The sequence below is a fragment of the Colossoma macropomum genome, unplaced genomic scaffold, assembly GCF_904425465.1.
Source record: "Colossoma macropomum unplaced genomic scaffold, Colossoma_macropomum, whole genome shotgun sequence".
Lineage (NCBI taxonomy): Eukaryota > Metazoa > Chordata > Actinopteri > Characiformes > Serrasalmidae > Colossoma > Colossoma macropomum.
The window spans coordinates 4,144,245-4,163,132 of NW_023494805.1; the positions used below are offsets into that span (position 1 = coordinate 4,144,245).

The following is an 18,888-nucleotide window of genomic DNA, read 5'->3' on the forward strand; positions in this document are numbered from 1 at the left end:
CGCCAACTCCAGCACACACACTCCAGCCACTCTAAAACCACTCCACTCAGTCTTCAGGGAGCAGTGAAAACGAGGAGAAAGAGAAAAATGCTAAAGCTTCAATAGCACAAAAATGATTCTCTGTAGCTTTAACAGCTAACCATGGGACATTTCTTTAAACCTGTTATCATCTATACTGTCAATGTTATTACATAAGCGCATAATTAAGTACATGGTGACAATGAAGTGCATTTACTTACATCAGCATTCATTACTCTTTATTAAGCTACGTAATGAATTACGTTTACAATTCACATTAAATGACAGAAAATATTGCATCATTAAATGTAACAATTACAGTTATTACATTTTAATTACATAATCAAATTTACATTTGATTTACATGCTATAGTGACAGGTTCTGTCCATACAATGGGTTTTCTATTTGTTTTGATGTCAAAAACATGCAAGAATGTAAACAAGACCTAATGACCTTTAATCAAATTCAACACCACAATAACATCAAAACAGCTATAGGATCATAGGTTAGTCAAATGACGGACACAGTGTGTACGCTGCCAGCTCAGTAGTCTGTTAGTATTCCTATTTGTAGGGTTGGTTGTATGTGCACTGACTGGGTTGTTATAGGTTCACTGAATGAGTTGGTTATATATGCACTGTTTGGGCTGGTTATATATGCACTGATTGATTTGGTTATATATGCCCTGTTTGGCTTGGTTCTGTGTGCACTGATTGAGTCGGTTGTATATGCACTGTTTGGGCTGGTTATATATGCACTGATTGGGTTTGTTATATATGCACTGATTGAATTGTATATATATGCACTGATTGAGTTGGTTATATATGCACTGATTGAGTTGGTGATGTATGCATTAAATGGGTTGGTTATATATGCACTGATCGGGTTGTTATAGGTTCACTGAATGAGTTGGTTATATATGCACTGATTGAGTTGGTTATATATGCACTGATTGGGTTGTTATAGGTTCACTGATTGAGTTGGTTATATATGCACTGATTGGGTTGTTATAGGTTCACTGATTGTGTTGGTTATATATGCACTGATTGGGTTGTTATAGGTTCACTGATTGTGTTGGTTATATATGCACTGATTGGGTTGGTTATATATGCACTGATTGGGTTGGTTATATATGCACTGATTGGGTTGTTATAGGTTCACTGATTGTGTTGGTTATATATGCACTGATTGGGTTGGTTATATATGCACTGATTGGGTTGTTATAGGTTCACTGATTGAGTTGGTTATATATGCACTGATTGGGTTGTTATAGGTTCACTGATTGTGTTGGTTATATATGCACTGATTGGGTTGGTTATATATGCACTGATTGGGTTGGTTATATATGCACTGATTGGGTTGTTATAGGTTCACTGATTGAGTTGGTTATATATGCACTGATTGGGTTGTTATAGGTTCACTGATTGTGTTGGTTATATATGCACTGATTGGGTTGGTTATATATCCACTGATTGGGTTGTTATATATCCACTGACTGGGTTGGTTATATATGCACTGACTGAGTTTGTTATATGTGCATTGATTGATTTGTTTGTATACGCACTGACTGGGTTGCTTATGTATCCACTGACTGGGTTGGTTATATATGCACTGATTGAGCTGGTTATATATGCACTGATTGAGCTGGTTATATATGCACTGACTGCGTTGGTTATATATGCACTGACTGGGTTGGTTATATATGCACTGACTGAGTTTGTTATATGTGCATTGATTGATTTGGTTGTATATGCACTGATTGGGATGATGTACTCTTTATTGCTGGGCCTTTTTCTCCGTGCTCCTTAACTCTAAGTCACTCAGGATAAGAGTTTGTGCTAAATGAATAAATGTTAACTGTAATAATGTTATGTATTAAAGGAGAAGGCAGATATATCTTAGCCTTGTAATCTCTGTGGATTACTTTGCCTAATCTCTTTATTCAGAATCCTTACCAAAGCGAGGATCATTTGGCTTTCCCTCTATGGACTCTCAGCCCTTATGATATTAATTAATACTGTTGAGATAATTAAAATTCTTGAGGAGTCATTGCAAAAATATTTATTTATTTATTTTTATTTTACATTAAACTACGGGCTAGGCTATATTTTATTTTAATGTTACATATTTTATTATTTGCCCTCAGGTTCTCAGAGTGGGTACTTAATGTTTGAATTGTTGTGAACATAATCTTATTGGTTAAAATGAATTAATAAACACATTTGACTCTGAGCTTCTTCAGGATGATTTATGAGCCAAAACAATTCTGTTTGAAACGCCACACAAACCCAATATCCTGATAGTCAAATCACTTTTCATAATTCAGAGTAATTGCTGTGTCCTTGTGCTTTACAAAATACGTGGAATCATTTCACTTGTTAATATTCAGGAGTAAAAAGATTTGTTTGAATGACTAAAAGGTCAATTAGTCACGTTGAATCACTCAGAATGATTTATTTACTTACTTTTCTTCTCATTTTCCACCTGGATATGCAGCAAGATTTAAAAAGTTTAGAACAAGTATGATGGTTTCAGGCATTAAAAAGCCCATATCAGTGAAGAAAAAGAATTTTCCTCATTAAATTAAATTTATTTAAATAAGAGTAAATAACAGTCCATATATGGAAACTAAGCTGCTAAAGTGGCCCATTTGAATGCACTGTCACAACATGTATCTGCCTATTCAGCCTATTGCAGTTTAGCCCCGCCCATTTACACTGAAGAAGTGTTTTAGTCCGAACTGCTTTTTGAACTCTATTCAGTTGTAGGGTCCACCTCTGTTAGGCCATAGAGTCCACCTCTATTCGGTTATAGGGTCCACCTCTGTTCGGTTGTAGGGTCCACTTCTGTGTGGTTGTCGGGTCCATCTCTATGTGGTTGTAGGGTCCACCTCTGTTCGATTGTAGGGTCCACCTCTGTTCGGCTGTAGGGTCCACCTCTGTTCGATTGTAGGGTCCACCTCTATTCGGCTGTAGGGTCCACCTCTGTTCGGCTGTAGGGTCCACCTCTGTTCGGCTGTAGGGTCCACCTCTGTTCGGCTGTAGAGTCCACCTCTGTTCGGCTGTAGAGTCCACCTCTGTTCGGCTGTAGAGTCCACCTCTGTTCGGCTGTAGGGTCCACCTCTGTTCGGCTGTAGGGTCCACCTCTGTTTGGCTGTAGAGTCCACCTCTGTTCGGCTGTAGAGTCCACCTCTGTTCGGTTGTAGGGTCCATTTCTGTGGTTGTAGGGTCCACCTCTATTCGGCTGTAGGGTCCACCTCTGTTCGGCTGTAGGGTCCACCTCTGTTCGGCTGTAGGGTCCACCTCTGTTCGGCTGTAGAGTCCACCTCTGTTCGTGTAGGGTCCACCTCGTTCGGCTAAGTCCACCTCTGTTCGGCTGTAGGGTCCACCTCTGTTCGGCTGTAGAGTCCACCTCTGTTCGGCTGGAGGGTCCACCTCTGTTCGGCTGTAGAGTCCACCTCTGTTCGGCTGTAGAGTCCACCTCTGTTCAGCTGTAGAGTCCACCTCTGTTCGGTTGTAGGGTCTATTTCTGTGGTTGTAGGGTCCACCTCTGTTTGGCTGTAGGGTCCACCTCTGTTTGGCTGTAGAGTCCACCTCTGTTCGGTTGTAGGGTCTATTTCTGTGGTTGTAGGGTCTATTTCTGTGGTTGTAGGGTCCACCTCTGTTCGGCTGTAGAGTCCACCTCTGTTCAGATGTAGGGTCCACCTCTGTTCGGCTGTAGAGTCCACCTCTGTTCGGCTAAAGGGTCCACCTCTGTTCGGCTGTAGGGTCCACCTCTGTTCGGCTGTAGGGTCCACCTCTGTTCGGCTGTAGAGTCCACCTCTGTTCGGCTGTAGAGTCCACCTCTGTTCAGCTGTAGGGTCCACCTCTGTTCAGCTGTAGAGTCCACCTCTGTTCGGCTGTAGGGTCCACCTCTGTTCAGCTGTAGGGTCCACCTCTGTTCGGCTGTATTGTCCACCTCTGTTCGGCTAAAGGGTCCACCTCTGTTCGGCTAAAGGGTCCACCTCTGTTCGGCTGTAGGGTCCACCTCTGTTCGGCTGTAGGGTCCACCTCTGTTCGATTGTAGGGTCCACCTCTGTTCGGCTGTAGGGTCCACCTCTGTTCGGCTGTAGGGTCCACCTCTGTTCGGCTGTAGGGTCCACCTCTGTTCGGCTGTAGGGTCCACCTCTGTTCGGCTGTAGAGTCCACCTCTGTTCGGCTGAAAGGGTCCACCTCTGTTCGGCTGTAGAGTCCACCTCTGTTCAGTTGTGGATTACATGGTTTGCTCGGAGTGATCCTGAGCGATCCTAAGCGATCCTGACTCACTCATTTCAGCCAGAAAGTCAGTCAAACTTCACATATAAACAGAAGATTAGATTTTAAATGAACTTGTAATTCTGACTTTGTTTCATCTTGAGACGTAGCCTTCAACTTTAACTTTTGTTTACTGTTATATGAATGCAAAATGACTGTGTATGTATACATATATTCACTCACTGAGCACTTTATTAGGTGCACCTACTTTCTATCTACAGTTACTGCCCATTTCATCAGCACCACTTACCATGTAGTCCATCTGTTTCTCTGCAAACTTTGTTAGACCCCTTTCACCCTGTTCTTCAATGGTCAGGACCCCCATGGACCATCATAGAGCAGGTATTATTTGGGGGGGGGGGTCATTCTCAGCACTGCAGTGACACTGACCTGGTGGTGGCGTGTTAGTGTGTGTTGCGCTGGTGTGAGTGGATCAGACACAGCAGTGCTGCTGGAGTCTTTAAACACGATGTCCACTCACTGTCCACTCTATTTGGTGGACTATTCTCAGTCCAGCAGTGACACTGAGGTGTTTAAAAACTCCTCTCCTTTTCATTCTCTCTCTTTCATACTGTCTTTCTTTCTCTCTTCCTCTGTTTCTCTTTTGTCTTTAACTGTCTTCTCTCTCTCTCTCTATTAGTCTCTCTCTCTCTCTCTCTCTCTCTCTCTCTCTCACTCTGTATGCTAATTGAATTCAGTGTTGAGAGCCTGTTCTCTGTTATGTAACTGATGGCTCCACTCTTAATGTGGGTTTTAACTTCGAGTGGCAGCTCTTGTCCTGCTACTGTCTGCTTTGATGCTGTACAGCGACCACCATACTGTATTATACTCACTGATCTACTACTACTGTCTGCTTTGATGCTGTACAGCGTACTGCATACTGTACTATACTCACTGATCTACTACTACTGTCTGCTTTGATGCTGTACAGCGTACTGCATACTGTACTATACTCACTGATCTACTGCTACTGTCTGCTTTGATGCTGTACAGCGTACTGCATACTGTACTATACTCACTGATCTACTGCTACTGTCTGCTTTGATGCTGTACAGCGTACTGCATACTCTACTATACTCACTGATCTACTACTACTGTCTGCTTTGATGCTGTACAGCATACTGCATACTGTACTATACTCACTGATCTACTACTACTGTCTGCTTTGATGCTGTACAGCGTACTGCATACTGTACTATACTCACTGATCTACTGCTACTGTCTGCTTTGATGCTCTACAGCATACTGCACACTGTACTATACTCACTGATCTACTGCTACTGTCTGCTTTGATGTTCTACAGCATACTGCACACTGTACTATAGTCACCGATCTACTGCTACTGTCTGCTTTGATGCTCTACAGCGTACTGCACACTGTACTATACTCACTGATCTACTGCTACTGTCTGCTTTAATGCTTCTACAGCGTACTGCACACTGTACTATACTCACTGATCCACTGCTACTGTCTGCTTTAATGCTCTACAGCGTACTGCACACTGTACTATACTCACTGATCCACTGCTACTGTCTGCTTTAATGCTCTACAGCGTACTGCACACTGTACTATACTCACTGATCCACTGCTACTGTCTGCTTTAATGCTCTAGAGTGTACTCATTACTGTACTATACTCACTGATCCACTGCTACTGTCTGCTTTAGAGCTCTAGAGTGTACACATTACTGTACTATACTCACTGATCCACTTCTACTGCCTGCTTGTGTGCTGTACAGTGTTCTGCACACTGTACTATACTCACTGATCTTATGCTGCTGTCTGCTTTAATGCATTACAGTGTACTCCATACTGTACTATACTCACTGATCTTCTGCTGCTGTCTGCTTTAACACTACAGCGTACTTCTTTGCTTTTAATACTTCATTCAGTATTATATTTCACTGGGCTATACTATACAACACCATAGTATACTGTAATGTACTATAATATTACTATTAATATTATTATTTTCATTTTGATTTTACTATATTATATTATTTTACAGCAGTACTACATTACACTGCACTGCGCAATACTGTATGCTACTTCACTATGTTCCTCAGTTTCTTCTTTCTCTCTCTCTCTCTCCTCTCTCTCTCTCTCTCTCTCTGAATATCAGAATGAACAATTTGCATATTCAATTGAGCATGAAAGAAATCACACACACACACACACACACACACACACACACACACACACACACACACACTGTCAGTGTGTTATGTTTTCATGTTTTCACTCAGGCACACACTCCCCACTTTGTGTCTGAGCTGTATGAGCCCGTTCATTGCTATGCTGTAACATGATGCATATTCCAGTCCCTCATTAGCATACGTAATTAGGTCAGTTAACTCAGGAGCTCGTTCATGAACGTTATGCAAATTCACCGACACATACTTTGCGTCATGGTGTCATTTATAGTTTGGCTGTTGCCAAGAGGAAGGAGTCTGCTTTGTATTCATCAGCTTTGTGTGTGTGTGTGTGTGTGTGTGTGTGTGTGTGTACACTTACTGTCTTTCTGTTCAGTTCAGGTATCTATTCTGTAAGTTGCATTAACATATTTACCTACAGAGTTTCTAAAGCAGATTGCAGATTAAAGATGATATTATTTATAAGTTACCATTAGAAAAACAGGTTTAGTTTGAAATGATCAAAGAACATAATCTCACTGTCCACTCTGTAGTTCTGCAGTTACAGACTGTAGTCCATCTGTTTCTCTGCATACATTGTTACTCTTTCTTTACCTCATTCATTGATGGTCAGGACCCCCTTCTTCATGATCTTATGGAGTTTTTCCTTTTGAGTTTTGTTTGCTTTCAGTGGTTCTTCTGTGTGTTCTTGGAGAGTTTATTCTTTTGAGTCTTGGTTCCTCGTCGTGGTTCTTCCTCATGATCTTAGACAGTTTCTCATTTTGAGTCTTCGTTCCAGTCAGTGGTTCTTCCTCATGCTGTTAGAGAGTTTTCTGTTTGAGTCTTGGTTCCTCTCTGGTTCTTCAAGAGTTCAGGGTGTCCCTTTGGGACTATCATTAGGCTGCTGTTACCACATTCCTGGACAAGCTGCTTTGAGGCACTGTCTGTTGTTGAAAGCATCATACTAAGATTGCAGATATCACTATAACTGGGTTTAGTTGAATTGATCATGTTTCCTCCGCAGTCCACAGAGAGGTTAGCACCCACTTGCTCCTGCTTGCTCCTCTCATGTGGTTTGATTGGTTATGCGACAGTGCTGCTTGTAGGCATTAGCAGGTATTGCATCCTGTATTACAGTAGTGTAAAAAATCGAAGCGCAGTGCACTGAAAACACATACATACTGTCTACTGTTATTGTTCATCCTCACTACTTTTCCATTTGTTTCTGGATTTAGTCTTTAATAATGAAGCTGTATCGCATTACTGTGCAGCAGGAACTCTGATCTGCACGTGCTTTGCCACGAAGCCACTGACCCTTTTTGTGTGTGTTTTTCCAGGTGATCCTGATCAGCTCCACTATAAATGAACGAGAGCAGATGCTGTTCATTAGTACAGATGAAGGAGCTTCGTTCCAGCGGCAGCCGCTCTCCTTCACTGTGGAAACGCTGCTCTTCCATCCGTCTGAAGAGGACAAGCTTTTGGCCTACAGCAAAGAAGCCAAGGTAAGTTCATCCTGCACTGTTTTAACCATCGGTGAAGCGTCTCTTTGTGGATTGCACAAAGTAGAACTACAAAAGGTACACTGGTGAAACACCAGTTAGTGTTGTTTCAGTCAATGGTGGAGCCCCAGTTAGTGTTGTTTTAGTCAATGGTGGAGACACAGTTAGTGTTAGTATACATTGGTAGAGCACCGGTTAGTGTTGTTTCAGTCATTGGTGGAGCCCCAGTGTTGTTTCAGTCATTGGTGGAGCCCCAGTGTTGTTTCAGTCACTGGTGGAGCCCCAGTGTTGTTTCAGTCACTGGTGGAACACCAGTTAGAGTTGTTATAGTCACTGGTGGAACACCAGTTAGTGTTATTTTAGTCATTGGTGGAGCCCCAATTAGTGTTGTTTCAGTCATTGGTGGAGCCCCAGTGTTGTTTCAGTCACTGGTGGAACACCAGTTAGAGTTGTTATAGTCACTGGTGGAACACCAGTTAGTGTTATTTTAGTCATTGGTGGAGCCCCAATTAGTGTTGTTTCAGTCATTGGTGGAGCCCCAGTGTTGTTTCAGTCATTGGTGGAACACCAGTTAGTGTTGTTTGTCACTGGTAGAGCACCGGTTAATGTTATTTTAGTCATTGGTGGAGCCCCAGTGTTGTTATAGTCACTGGTGGAACACCAGTTAGTGTTGTTTGTCACTGGTGGAGCACCGGTTAGTGCTATTTTAGTCATTGGTGGAACACCAGTTAGTGTTCTTTCAGTCAGTGGTGGAGCCCCAGTTAGTGTTGCTTTATTCCTTAGTGGAGCAACAGTTAGTGTTGCTTTATTCCTTAGGGGAGCAACAGTTAGTGTTGCTTTAGTAATTGGTGGAGCCCCAGTTATTTTTGTCATTGGTGGAGCACCGGTTAGTCCTGTTTTAGATATTGGTGGAGCATCAATTAGTGCTGCTTTAGTCATTGGTGGAGCCCCAGTTATGGTTGCTTTAGTCATCGGTGGAGCCCTAGTTAGTGCTGCTTTAGTCACTTGCGGAGCATCAGTTAGTGTTGTTTTAGTCATTGGTGAAGCACCAGTTAGTGTTGTTTGGTCAGTCAGTGTTATTGTAGTCATCGGTGAAAGACCAGTGCTGACTTAGTCATTGGGAAACAAAAACCAGTCAGTCAGTGCTGTTATCAGTTGGGCTGTAGTGTTTTTATAGTCACCTCTGAGAGGTCATTATAGTCATCAATCACCAAAACAACATGAAGTCATCACCACAGTGTTGTTTTAGTCATTCTCTGAGGTGTGAGCCGCCAGCTGTAGAGTATCGGCATTCAGATTATTAGGGATATTAGTGTAGGCTGATGATCTGGCAACCCGACAGGCTGCATCCAGTATATATTTCTCACAGCGCTGTGTTTCATGGCCCGTGTTGCCAGTTTTTTTCATTTCTCTGCAGCGTATTGGCATCCTTGTTAGAGTTATGAGTGCATGGCTGTGGGCCTCGACTGCCTCGATAAAGTGTTTACGTGATTAAAGGCCGAGTGAGCCATGAACTCACTTCTGCATCCCTCTGTGTATGTGTGCATTTCTGAGTGTGTGTGGATGCTGGTAAGGTCTGGATGAGCAATTAAACCAACTCCTGTGAGAGTGTGAGTGAATTAGTGTCGGGTATTTACACCAAAAAAGGTAATTCATTATAAATGACTAGTGATGACCGTGACTGTTAGAGCAAGGCCTTCAGTTTGAGCCATTAAATGTCAAAACTTGTTTAAAACCTGCGGAAAAAAATGACCCCTTGATTAACTTCTACTAGTGCCCCTATGGGATTCTAGTACTTTTAGCACTAAGCTAATGGCAGTTCAGCATCTTCTAAGACATTCCAATGTTTACTTGAAGCTTATAACAGACATATTAGCATATATTTTACCTTGTAGCAAGAGCTGCCGCCACTGTTTTCCATTTCTATCAACCCGTTGATTAAACTGCCGCTCAGTTCATATTCAGTGACGTATCTAGAACTTCCAGAGGGCCTAGAGTGATGCTTTTTTTTTCCTCAAAGAAATTGGTCTCACCCATTGTAAGTCAAAGCACGACTGGTCTCTGTAATTTTGCTGATACACACTTAAAAAAGCTGGTTCTTCAAGGGTTCTTTAGTAAAGGCAATCATTTGCATGCTTAAATGGTTTGTTGCATGGAAAATGGTTCTTCAAATTGACGGAGGTTGTGTTGTATATGGTTCTACATAGAACCTTTTTGAAAATGATTCTACACAGCACTGAAAAAGGTTCTTCTTATGTTACGATGTCAAGCTTGTAACAATAGAAGAACCCCTTTAAGTGCTATATAGCATTATTTTCAAAAAGGTTCTATATAGCACCAATATTGTTATGATATCAAGTTTGTAGCAATAGAAGAACCCCTCTTGATGCTATATAGAAGCCTTTTCAAATATGTTCTATATAGAACCATATAAATTACATTCTCCATCAATCAAAAGAACCATTTCACCATGCAAAGAATGTTTCAAGCACAAACCCTTTTTGGTGATATCTAGAACCATATACAACACTTTCTCCATCAATCTGAAGAACCATTTCACCATGCAGAGCATGCAGATGGTCCTATATAGAACTCATGATTCTAATTAGAACCACTGCCTTTACTAAAGAACCCTTGAAGAACCATCTTTTTTAGGTACGTAGTTAATCTGAGGCATCAGGGCTTCTCTTCAGCGCCTGAAGTCCTAACCAATGGAGCTCGATTGGCTATATCTACCCAGATACCACAGAGAAAAACACTCCTGATTGGCCAATTTTGTTTCTAGAATTTAACCCTTTTGTTTCCAAGCACAAATTAACAATGAAGTGGTGAAATAAACAAGATTGACAAAAGAACAAGCATGATTCAGTCTAATAAAAGTAACCTCAAAATTAGACGTGTTTTTATTCTCAGATGTTCTCAGAAATTATTAGACCTTCTCTGAAGACCCGCAGTGTAGATGACTAATCACTTCTCTCACACTGCAACGGAATTACTTTACTAATATTTCACTGGAAAACAATCTCATTACTCATTTATTTATTTAGGAATAAAGAAATATCCGTCATATTTTCATATTAGACTGATTAGTGCTTCGACAGATTGTTTGTCGAGTTTACGGCGCGTCACGCTCGCATAATTACACACTCGCATAATTACACACTCGCATAATTACATGCATAATCTCTATACAGCAAATTGATATATATTAAATAGTGTAATTAAAATAATCTTAGAGACATACGAGACATGGAGGTAACTAAATTCTTAAGTCAGTAATTTTAATTTTTTTATTTATTTTTTAATTTTGTTACAGAAAAAAATAATTTAGTTACTGTAACACGTTATGATGTCCTGCTTTACCCCAACACTGGAGAGTGTGTGAATGTAGCTGGGTTTGGTGTGTGTGTGTGTGTGTGTGTGTGTGTGTGTGTGTGTGTGTGTGGTGTGTGTGTGAGAGAGAGTGAGAGAGAGAGGAGAGAGAGGGAGAGAGAGAGAGAGATGATCGATGCTGTTTCATTACAGGAATAATCAATAAGACACACACACACACACACACACACACACACACACACACACACACACACACACAGTGTGTTCCATAAACTGTGCTGACAGGTTGAGAATAAGTGTCTTTATGGAACTGATGAGCTGTGAATAACAGTGTGGATGTTTCTGATCTCTGATTATGCTGGCTGTGTAGCATTAGCATTAGCTTTGGCGCTAGCACTAGCCCAGCAGACATTATTGAACAGGGCCCCCTTCCTCGGGCCCCCGACACACTACAGAGCACACACACACACACACACACACACATTCACTGTGTGTTCACCGAGACGATTGATGAGCTGAAGAGTTCAGTCTGGTGTGTTTTATAGATTATTGACTGACCTCAAATTTATTGGCCTGTTTAAATGTAAGTTTAGTAGATCATCTAAAATGTATCAGCTTTCTTAAGTTGATCCAGCTGGAAACTGGATTACCTAAAGTTTAGTGGGCTGTTTTAGATTTAGGGTATTACCTCAAATGTACTGGGCTACTTAACATTTACTGCCTAAAATAACAATTTACTGAATAATTTAAAACATACTAAATTATGTACATTTTACCAAATTACTTATTATTATAATTATTAAGCTATTAATTACCATAACTCCATTTCTAATCTGATTTTAATTGAATGATTTTCTCTTTTAAAACTATTGTCTTAAAAACATGATCAAAACATCATTAATTTCTATTCTCTTTTACATCTTTTTTTTTATTGACCCTATTTTCTCATTTGTAAATCACTTTAATGACAGTAGTGTATGAAAGGTGCAATATAAATAAACTTGCCTATTTTTATTATTATTATTTTTAATGATAATAATAATAATAATGGTAAACGGTGTATCAGAGTGCTGACTCTGTGGTGATCAGTGGTGTAGATTATTCAGGTGTTTTTTTTCTCTCTGTGTGTTTTTCAGCTGTATGTGTCCACTGATCTGGGACGGAAATGGACTCTGCTTCAGGAACGAGTGACCAAAGACCGAGTTTACTGGTGACTGATCTTCACTTTATCTCCTCATCTTAGATATTCTGTACAGTTCACCCCTCTTCGCTCTCTCTCTCTCTCTCTCTCTCTCTCTCTCGCTCTCTCGCTCTCTCGCTCTCTCTCTCTCTCTTTCTCTCTCTCTCTCTCTCTGTTCCATCTCTCTGTGTGTGGTAGTAAAGCTGCTCTGTTAGATGTGTTATTTGGCTGAAGCTCTTTCTCCGAGTGGTTGTGAATCTGCCTCTGGGGGGTTTTTACTGGAAACAGATTCTCCGGGTCGAGTTCTGCTGTCCGCATTGCACTTAAAGGACCCGTATCATAGAAAACCACACAGACCACTGCTCATCTTAAATATACAGAACAGGGGGAACAATGGCTGGAAGAAGAGAGGGACTGCATGATACGGGCCCTTTAAGTAAAGTTCAGAAATATCTGAGAGATTTTTTCCTTACTGGTTTGAAATATGTACATATATATATATATATATATATATATATATAATATATATATATATATACAACATAGTATACAAAGTTTACAGACCACAGATATTATAAGGACGGTTATTAAGGCATTAACTGAGATAGTAAGAAGTTTAACATATACTAAATCATCATTTACAAGGTACTTTGAGTTTTATGAGTTACATTTTTAAATTTAAAAAAAAAAAACAACTTTTTTTCAAAAAATGCTGTCCCAGGTTTTTATGTCACTACCAAAACAGAGTTTTAGTCTGTAGGCGGATCCTTGTTTTAGCCACACCCCTGCCTTTTAGAGCAGGAAGTGAGGCTGCATCCCAGTCCCTTATTGGCCACATGATGAGCAGTTAGATCCCATTGGTTTGAAGTAAATGTGCCCAAAGTCTGGAAAATCATTGTGGAACATTAAGAACTGTCAGTACTGAAACAGATTTTCTGCTAATGAAGCTGCACTATGTAAGATTTAGAGATTTGGAGACCTCTCTGGTGGGAATGTGTAATTGCACTCAGCGTGCTGAAGAACGCATTTGTAGTTATTGGAGTGGAAGATGTGGAGAAATGGTTAAACGTTGTGTTGTTCCTGTCTGTCAGGCAGCAACTGCAGCCTTTCATAAACTACACACACCTGAAAGCAGCAGCTGAAGATTTGTTTTTGTTTTTTTTCCACTAAATTCCTGAAGATTTATTGTGTAAAAGTCAGTGCAAATGTACTGTAACAAAATCCAATGTGTAATATGGGCCCTTTAAAAACATCTCCAAAGGCCAGGCCTTGGGCTGATCACCAGCAGAGGGCCGCTCTCTCTCTCTCTCTCCTCTCTCCTTCTCTCTCCTTCCCTCTCTCTCCCTCTCTCTCCTCTCTCCTCTCCTCTCTCCCTCTCTCTCCCTCTCTTTCTCCCTCTCCCTCCCTCTCCTTCTCCCTCTCTCTCCTTCTCCCTCCCCCTCTCTCTTTCTCTCTCTCTCTCTCTCTCTCTCTCTCTCTCTCTCTCTCTGTTCCATCTCTCTCTCTGTTCCATCCCTCTCTCTCTCTCTCCTTCTCCCTCTCTCTTTCTCTCTCTCTCTCTCTCTCTCTCCCTCTTTCTCTCTCCCCCTCTCCCCCTCCCTTTATCCTACTCCCTCTCTCTCTTCCTTCTCCTTCTCCCCCTCTCCCTCCCCCTCACTGTCTCTCCCTCTCTCTCTTTCTCTGTGTTTCTCTCTCTCTCTCTCTCTCTTTTTCCCTCACCCCCTCTCACTCTTGCTCTGTCATTCTCTCTCTCTCTTTTCTTTTTTCTTTCTTTCTCTGTTTGTCTCTCTGTCTTATCGCTCTACCTGTTCTCTCTCTGTGTTTTCTCTCTCTCTCCCTCTCCCCCTCTCTCCTTCTCTCTCTCTCCCTCTCTCTCCCTCTCCCCCTCTCTCCTTCTCTCTCTCCTTCTCCCTCTCCCTCTCTTTTATATCTCTGCTCTATGTAAACATGAGCGCTCAGTGACCTCAGTGACCCCGGTGACCTCTGGTGTGCGGTCAGTGTTTGTGCGTCTGCAGTTTAATAAGCTGTTTTCTTCGAGTGTTGAAAACATACAGCAGAGTCACAAGAGCTCTTAAAACACTCCTGCCCTGGATTTCAATTCCGGAAAAAATGCCATTCCCAGACTTCCCTGCCATGCTTTGGGAATTCCTGCTGCCACCTTAAAAGCATTCCATGCAGTTTATTAGCCCATATGTATTCTACATTAGCTAATATACTGTGTATACATTGATGGGCACTGTATTAATTGATGTATACTGTATATAAGCGTGAATGTTCATGGGGAGTGTGTGTGTTAATCCAGCCAGGCTTCTGCTTTTTTCAGGAATTGGAAGAAAACTAATACATACTGTACTCAAATGTATTTGTATGAACTAATATACAGTGATTATTAACTACTAAATACACTTATATGCATTATAAAAGTTTATAGACTGTATATATGTGAGATACTATAAGGTATAATGAACTGATCTAAACTGAGTTCAGACGTATACCTTTTAGAAACAGTATAGAAATGAATGTACTGTATTACCATAGAATTACTGCAGAAAAATTCATATAAATTACAGCATGATTTTGCTCTGCGGTGTAGGAGTTAACCTCTAACTCTCCTGTGTTCTCTGTGTTCTCCCTGCTGTGTTTTATCACAGGGCTGTGTCTGGAGTGGACGTGGATCCTGATCTAGTTCACATGGAGATGCAGGACTCCAGTGGAGGTGAGAGAGAGAAACGGGCAGATCTAAAAAAAAATCCTTGTTGCCCAGTGAGAGAAGACTGTGTGGTCACTGTGAGGTCGAGACAGAGCTGCACTTCCTCCTTCAATGTGAAAAATTCAAATTGGCATGAAAAAATTTCGTAACAAAAGTGAAAAACATTCTCCCAAATTTCGGAATTCCAAGTTTTCCCTTGGAGAAGGCCAAACAGCATCTATTCCTGCAAAATATGTGGCAACATGTCACTGCCTGGGGGACAGTGAGTAACACTCCACACCCTGCACCACTCCAGTGACCCCACCAAACCCCGCACTGTGTATAAGTTAAATATACTGTTATCATTTTTTTATATTAAGTTGGCTTAAAAAAGCCGAGTTATCGTTCTTCGTAATCTTCTTATTATTATTCTACGCTCAAATTTTGTAAACTTTTCATGGCCTGCAGTTTTTGACGTACAACCACCAAATTTCGCACAAACGTTCCTCATATATGGGAATAATGAAACTCCATTTAAGGTAGCACTAAATTTAAGGTGGTACTGAATTTAAGGTGGAATTGCATTTAAGGTAGCACTGAATTTTAGGTGGCAGTAAATTTTACATATCAGTAAGTTTACGGTGGCTCAGAAAATAAGGTGGAATTGCATTTAAGGTAGCACTGAATTTAGGTGGCAGTAAATTTTACGTATCAATAAGTTTACGGTGGAGCTGCATTTAAGATAGCACTAAATTTAAGGTGGCACCGTATTTAAGGTGGAGCTTAATTTATGGTGGCACCAAATTTAAGGTGGAACTGCCTTTAAGGTGGCACAGAATTTAAGACGGAATTGCATTTCAGGTAGCAACATAATCCAATGAGGCTTGGATACCATAGCAACCACCTAGCAACATTTAAGCAACACTTTAGCAACCATCAACAGTCTTACACCATTTTAACGTTGGCTTTTTCAAGCCAACTTAAAATTCATTCACAAACTATCCATTTCTAGTTTACTATATGTTGTCTTATTTTATTTATTACTTTATGTATTTAAATAAAAAAGACAACATATAGTACAAAAAACAGTTAATGTCACTTGTATACAATGAGGGTTCGGGGGGGTCAGTCAGGTCGGGCTGTGGAGTGTGTTACTGTCCCTCAGGTGGGGACGTGTTGCCACATATTTTGCAGCGAGATGCTGTTTTTCCTCCTCCTATTAATGATAATAGTCCTATTATTTCAGTATGACTATTATCATTATTACAATTATTAATATACTTATCTTCTACTTTGAGTTGAATTTTATATGCTTTGGTGACATTTTACTCAAAACAGTCATGCTAATAAAGCTCCTTTACATTTATATTTGGATTTGAGAGGAGAGAGAGAGAGAAAGAGGTAGAGAGAGAGAGAGAGAGAGGAGAGAGAGAGAGAGAGAGAGAGAGAGAGAAAGAGAGAGAAAGAGTTAGAGAGAGAGAGGGATGTTTTGAGTGCTGTGGAGATGTTTTCCTTCTCTCTTCTGACCTTGAGGAGGTTTGTATCTTATTCACAGAGGCAGAAAGTGTGCGCTGTGTGAAGTCCCTGAAGCTCATTTACTGAGAGAGAGAGTGTGTGAGTGTGTGAGTGTGTGAGTGTGTGTGTGTGTCCAGGCGTGTAGACTCCAGCTGTTTGGCGAGACCGTGTCACACTCGCCGGTGAAGGTTAAGTGCTGTCAAACACGCAGATTACTGTTAGTTCAGAAAGCAAATAATAATATTCATTTATTAATTCAACATAAACATCAGAAACACATTCACGTTCTTCACAGAAACCACAACTGATTTTAAACATGCTTCTCAGCCTTTTACATATGTGATATTTGAGTCATTCTACAGAAACATCCATTTTTGTGTCCCTAGCATTTAGAGATATGTTACACTTTAAACATGTTAGGGTTGCAATTTATTTAGATTTTAAAATAATACAGTAAGTTATTTTAACAATTCCACCTTCTTGAACTTCAATTTAGCAATACTGGTTTTTAAATCAATTATCTAGAATTCCAAGCACCACAGAAGAGCTCGTCCCCACAGTCATGTGTGAAGGCTGAGGCCATATTTTGAGGTAAAAACCACATTTTTCTGCAGTTTTAACTACAATAATCTATACATGACTATGAAATATATGATTTCATATATGACATAAACAAATGGCAAATAAATATTATAAAACATATAATGAAAGTTGTGGTCCCCAGGAGTCGTGTCACTGGCATAACAGAAAATCTCTGTTCTGTCACAGCTCAGCCAGGTTGCATTGAAGTCCCTGTAGTTACTGAGTAATAAGCCTCATAACACCCGACGGCGAAAGTCATTCCTATCAACCCGCTCCAAACAAGCCACATTTTGGTTGCCGTGGGATTCGTCACAACCTACACCTGCTCAGGGGGTAAATATTTAGTATCTACTAGGCCCTACGCACAAACTAATTTGTGTGGTGCAACCCGTTTTGATTTAGTAATGCGTAAACCAGAACCTACATTACAACTAGTGTTTGGTGTAGTGTAGTGTAGTGGGTAACACCTCTGCCTTCTACCCTGTAGACTAGTGTTCAATCCCCCACCTGGGTAAATACCCTACACTATACTGATAAGAGTCCTTGGGCAAGACTCCTAACACTACCTTCACCTACCTGTGTAAAATGATCAGATTGTAAGTCACTCTGGATAAGAGTGTCTGCCAAATGCCTTAAATGTAATGTAAATGTAAACTAGCCTACGTTTGAACTTATGTACAACTGTAACTTCAAAAGTAACTTTAAAAGTAACACCAGAGACATTTTTAATGAACAATGCATTTTACTAAATGGCTGCTACAGAGCATCAAACCACATGTTGTCAATCATGCAATATCCACCAAAATATGTAATTTAATCCATTTGTATTCTATTTTTTCACAGTTACCTCAGAATAAAGTCGGTCACACCAGTGACTTCAGCTAAAAGCTTCATATGAAATCATGAGCTAAATGAGAAAATCTCTGATAACTGAAAGACACAGTGGACTCACCATGTGCTTTTCTTCATAGATCCTCAGAAAACAGGTAAAAGGAAGTCGTGATGTCATCAGTGTGATTTTTATTTCAAAATAAGAGATTTTTGTTATGCAGTGACACCAGTGACACGACTCCTGGGGAACTTTCATTATATATTTTATAATATTTATTTAGCATTTGTTTTCTTTATCTAATTTAAATAATATATTTCATAGTCATATATAGATTATTGTAGTTTAAATAGCAGAAAAAAATGTTTTTGGGGGGGTGGAACTTCTTAAGGAGCACTGAAGGGAGGGGTGTATTTGTTTTGTTGTTAAGAATTGCTTCTGCGCCTTTAAATTTGGCATCATCGTGCTGAAAGGCAACCAGCGCTCGATTTCGGAAAACACTGATTGGTCCATCTCTACACTTTACATATAACACAAAGTATTTTTGATTGAACAAAATTCAAAATTAGTGTCCTGTTTGCACTAAACTGTCCTCTCCTCGACATTTTCACATGAATGTGGGCCTCGGGGCTAAAATCTGCCAATCCAGGTAAAATCTCTTAAAAGTGGCAGGTGGGCTTTGAGAACCTGAACGGAACATTTGGACCACACCTGAGCCCCGCGCATTTTTGAGAAATGACGTCCGAACCAGTCCAAACTTGACGTGAGCAGTCTGGTCCTGTCGGGATCAGACAAACATATCAAGTTGTAGTCGGAACT

The 18,888-nt window shown here is 40.6% G+C and overlaps 1 protein-coding gene across 1 annotated transcript in view; it reads left to right on the forward strand.

Moving 5' to 3' along the window:
• The window catches only part of sorcs2 (sortilin-related VPS10 domain containing receptor 2), a 408,078-nt gene that overhangs the window by 299,041 nt on the left and 90,149 nt on the right, over nucleotides 1-18,888 (forward strand). The window contains exons 4-6 of the mRNA XM_036596509.1: nucleotides 7,780-7,944; nucleotides 12,411-12,484; nucleotides 15,106-15,170. Of these exons, the coding sequence (XP_036452402.1) occupies nucleotides 7,780-7,944; nucleotides 12,411-12,484; nucleotides 15,106-15,170 (304 nt within the window). The remainder of the gene's footprint in view (nucleotides 1-7,779; nucleotides 7,945-12,410; nucleotides 12,485-15,105; nucleotides 15,171-18,888) is intronic.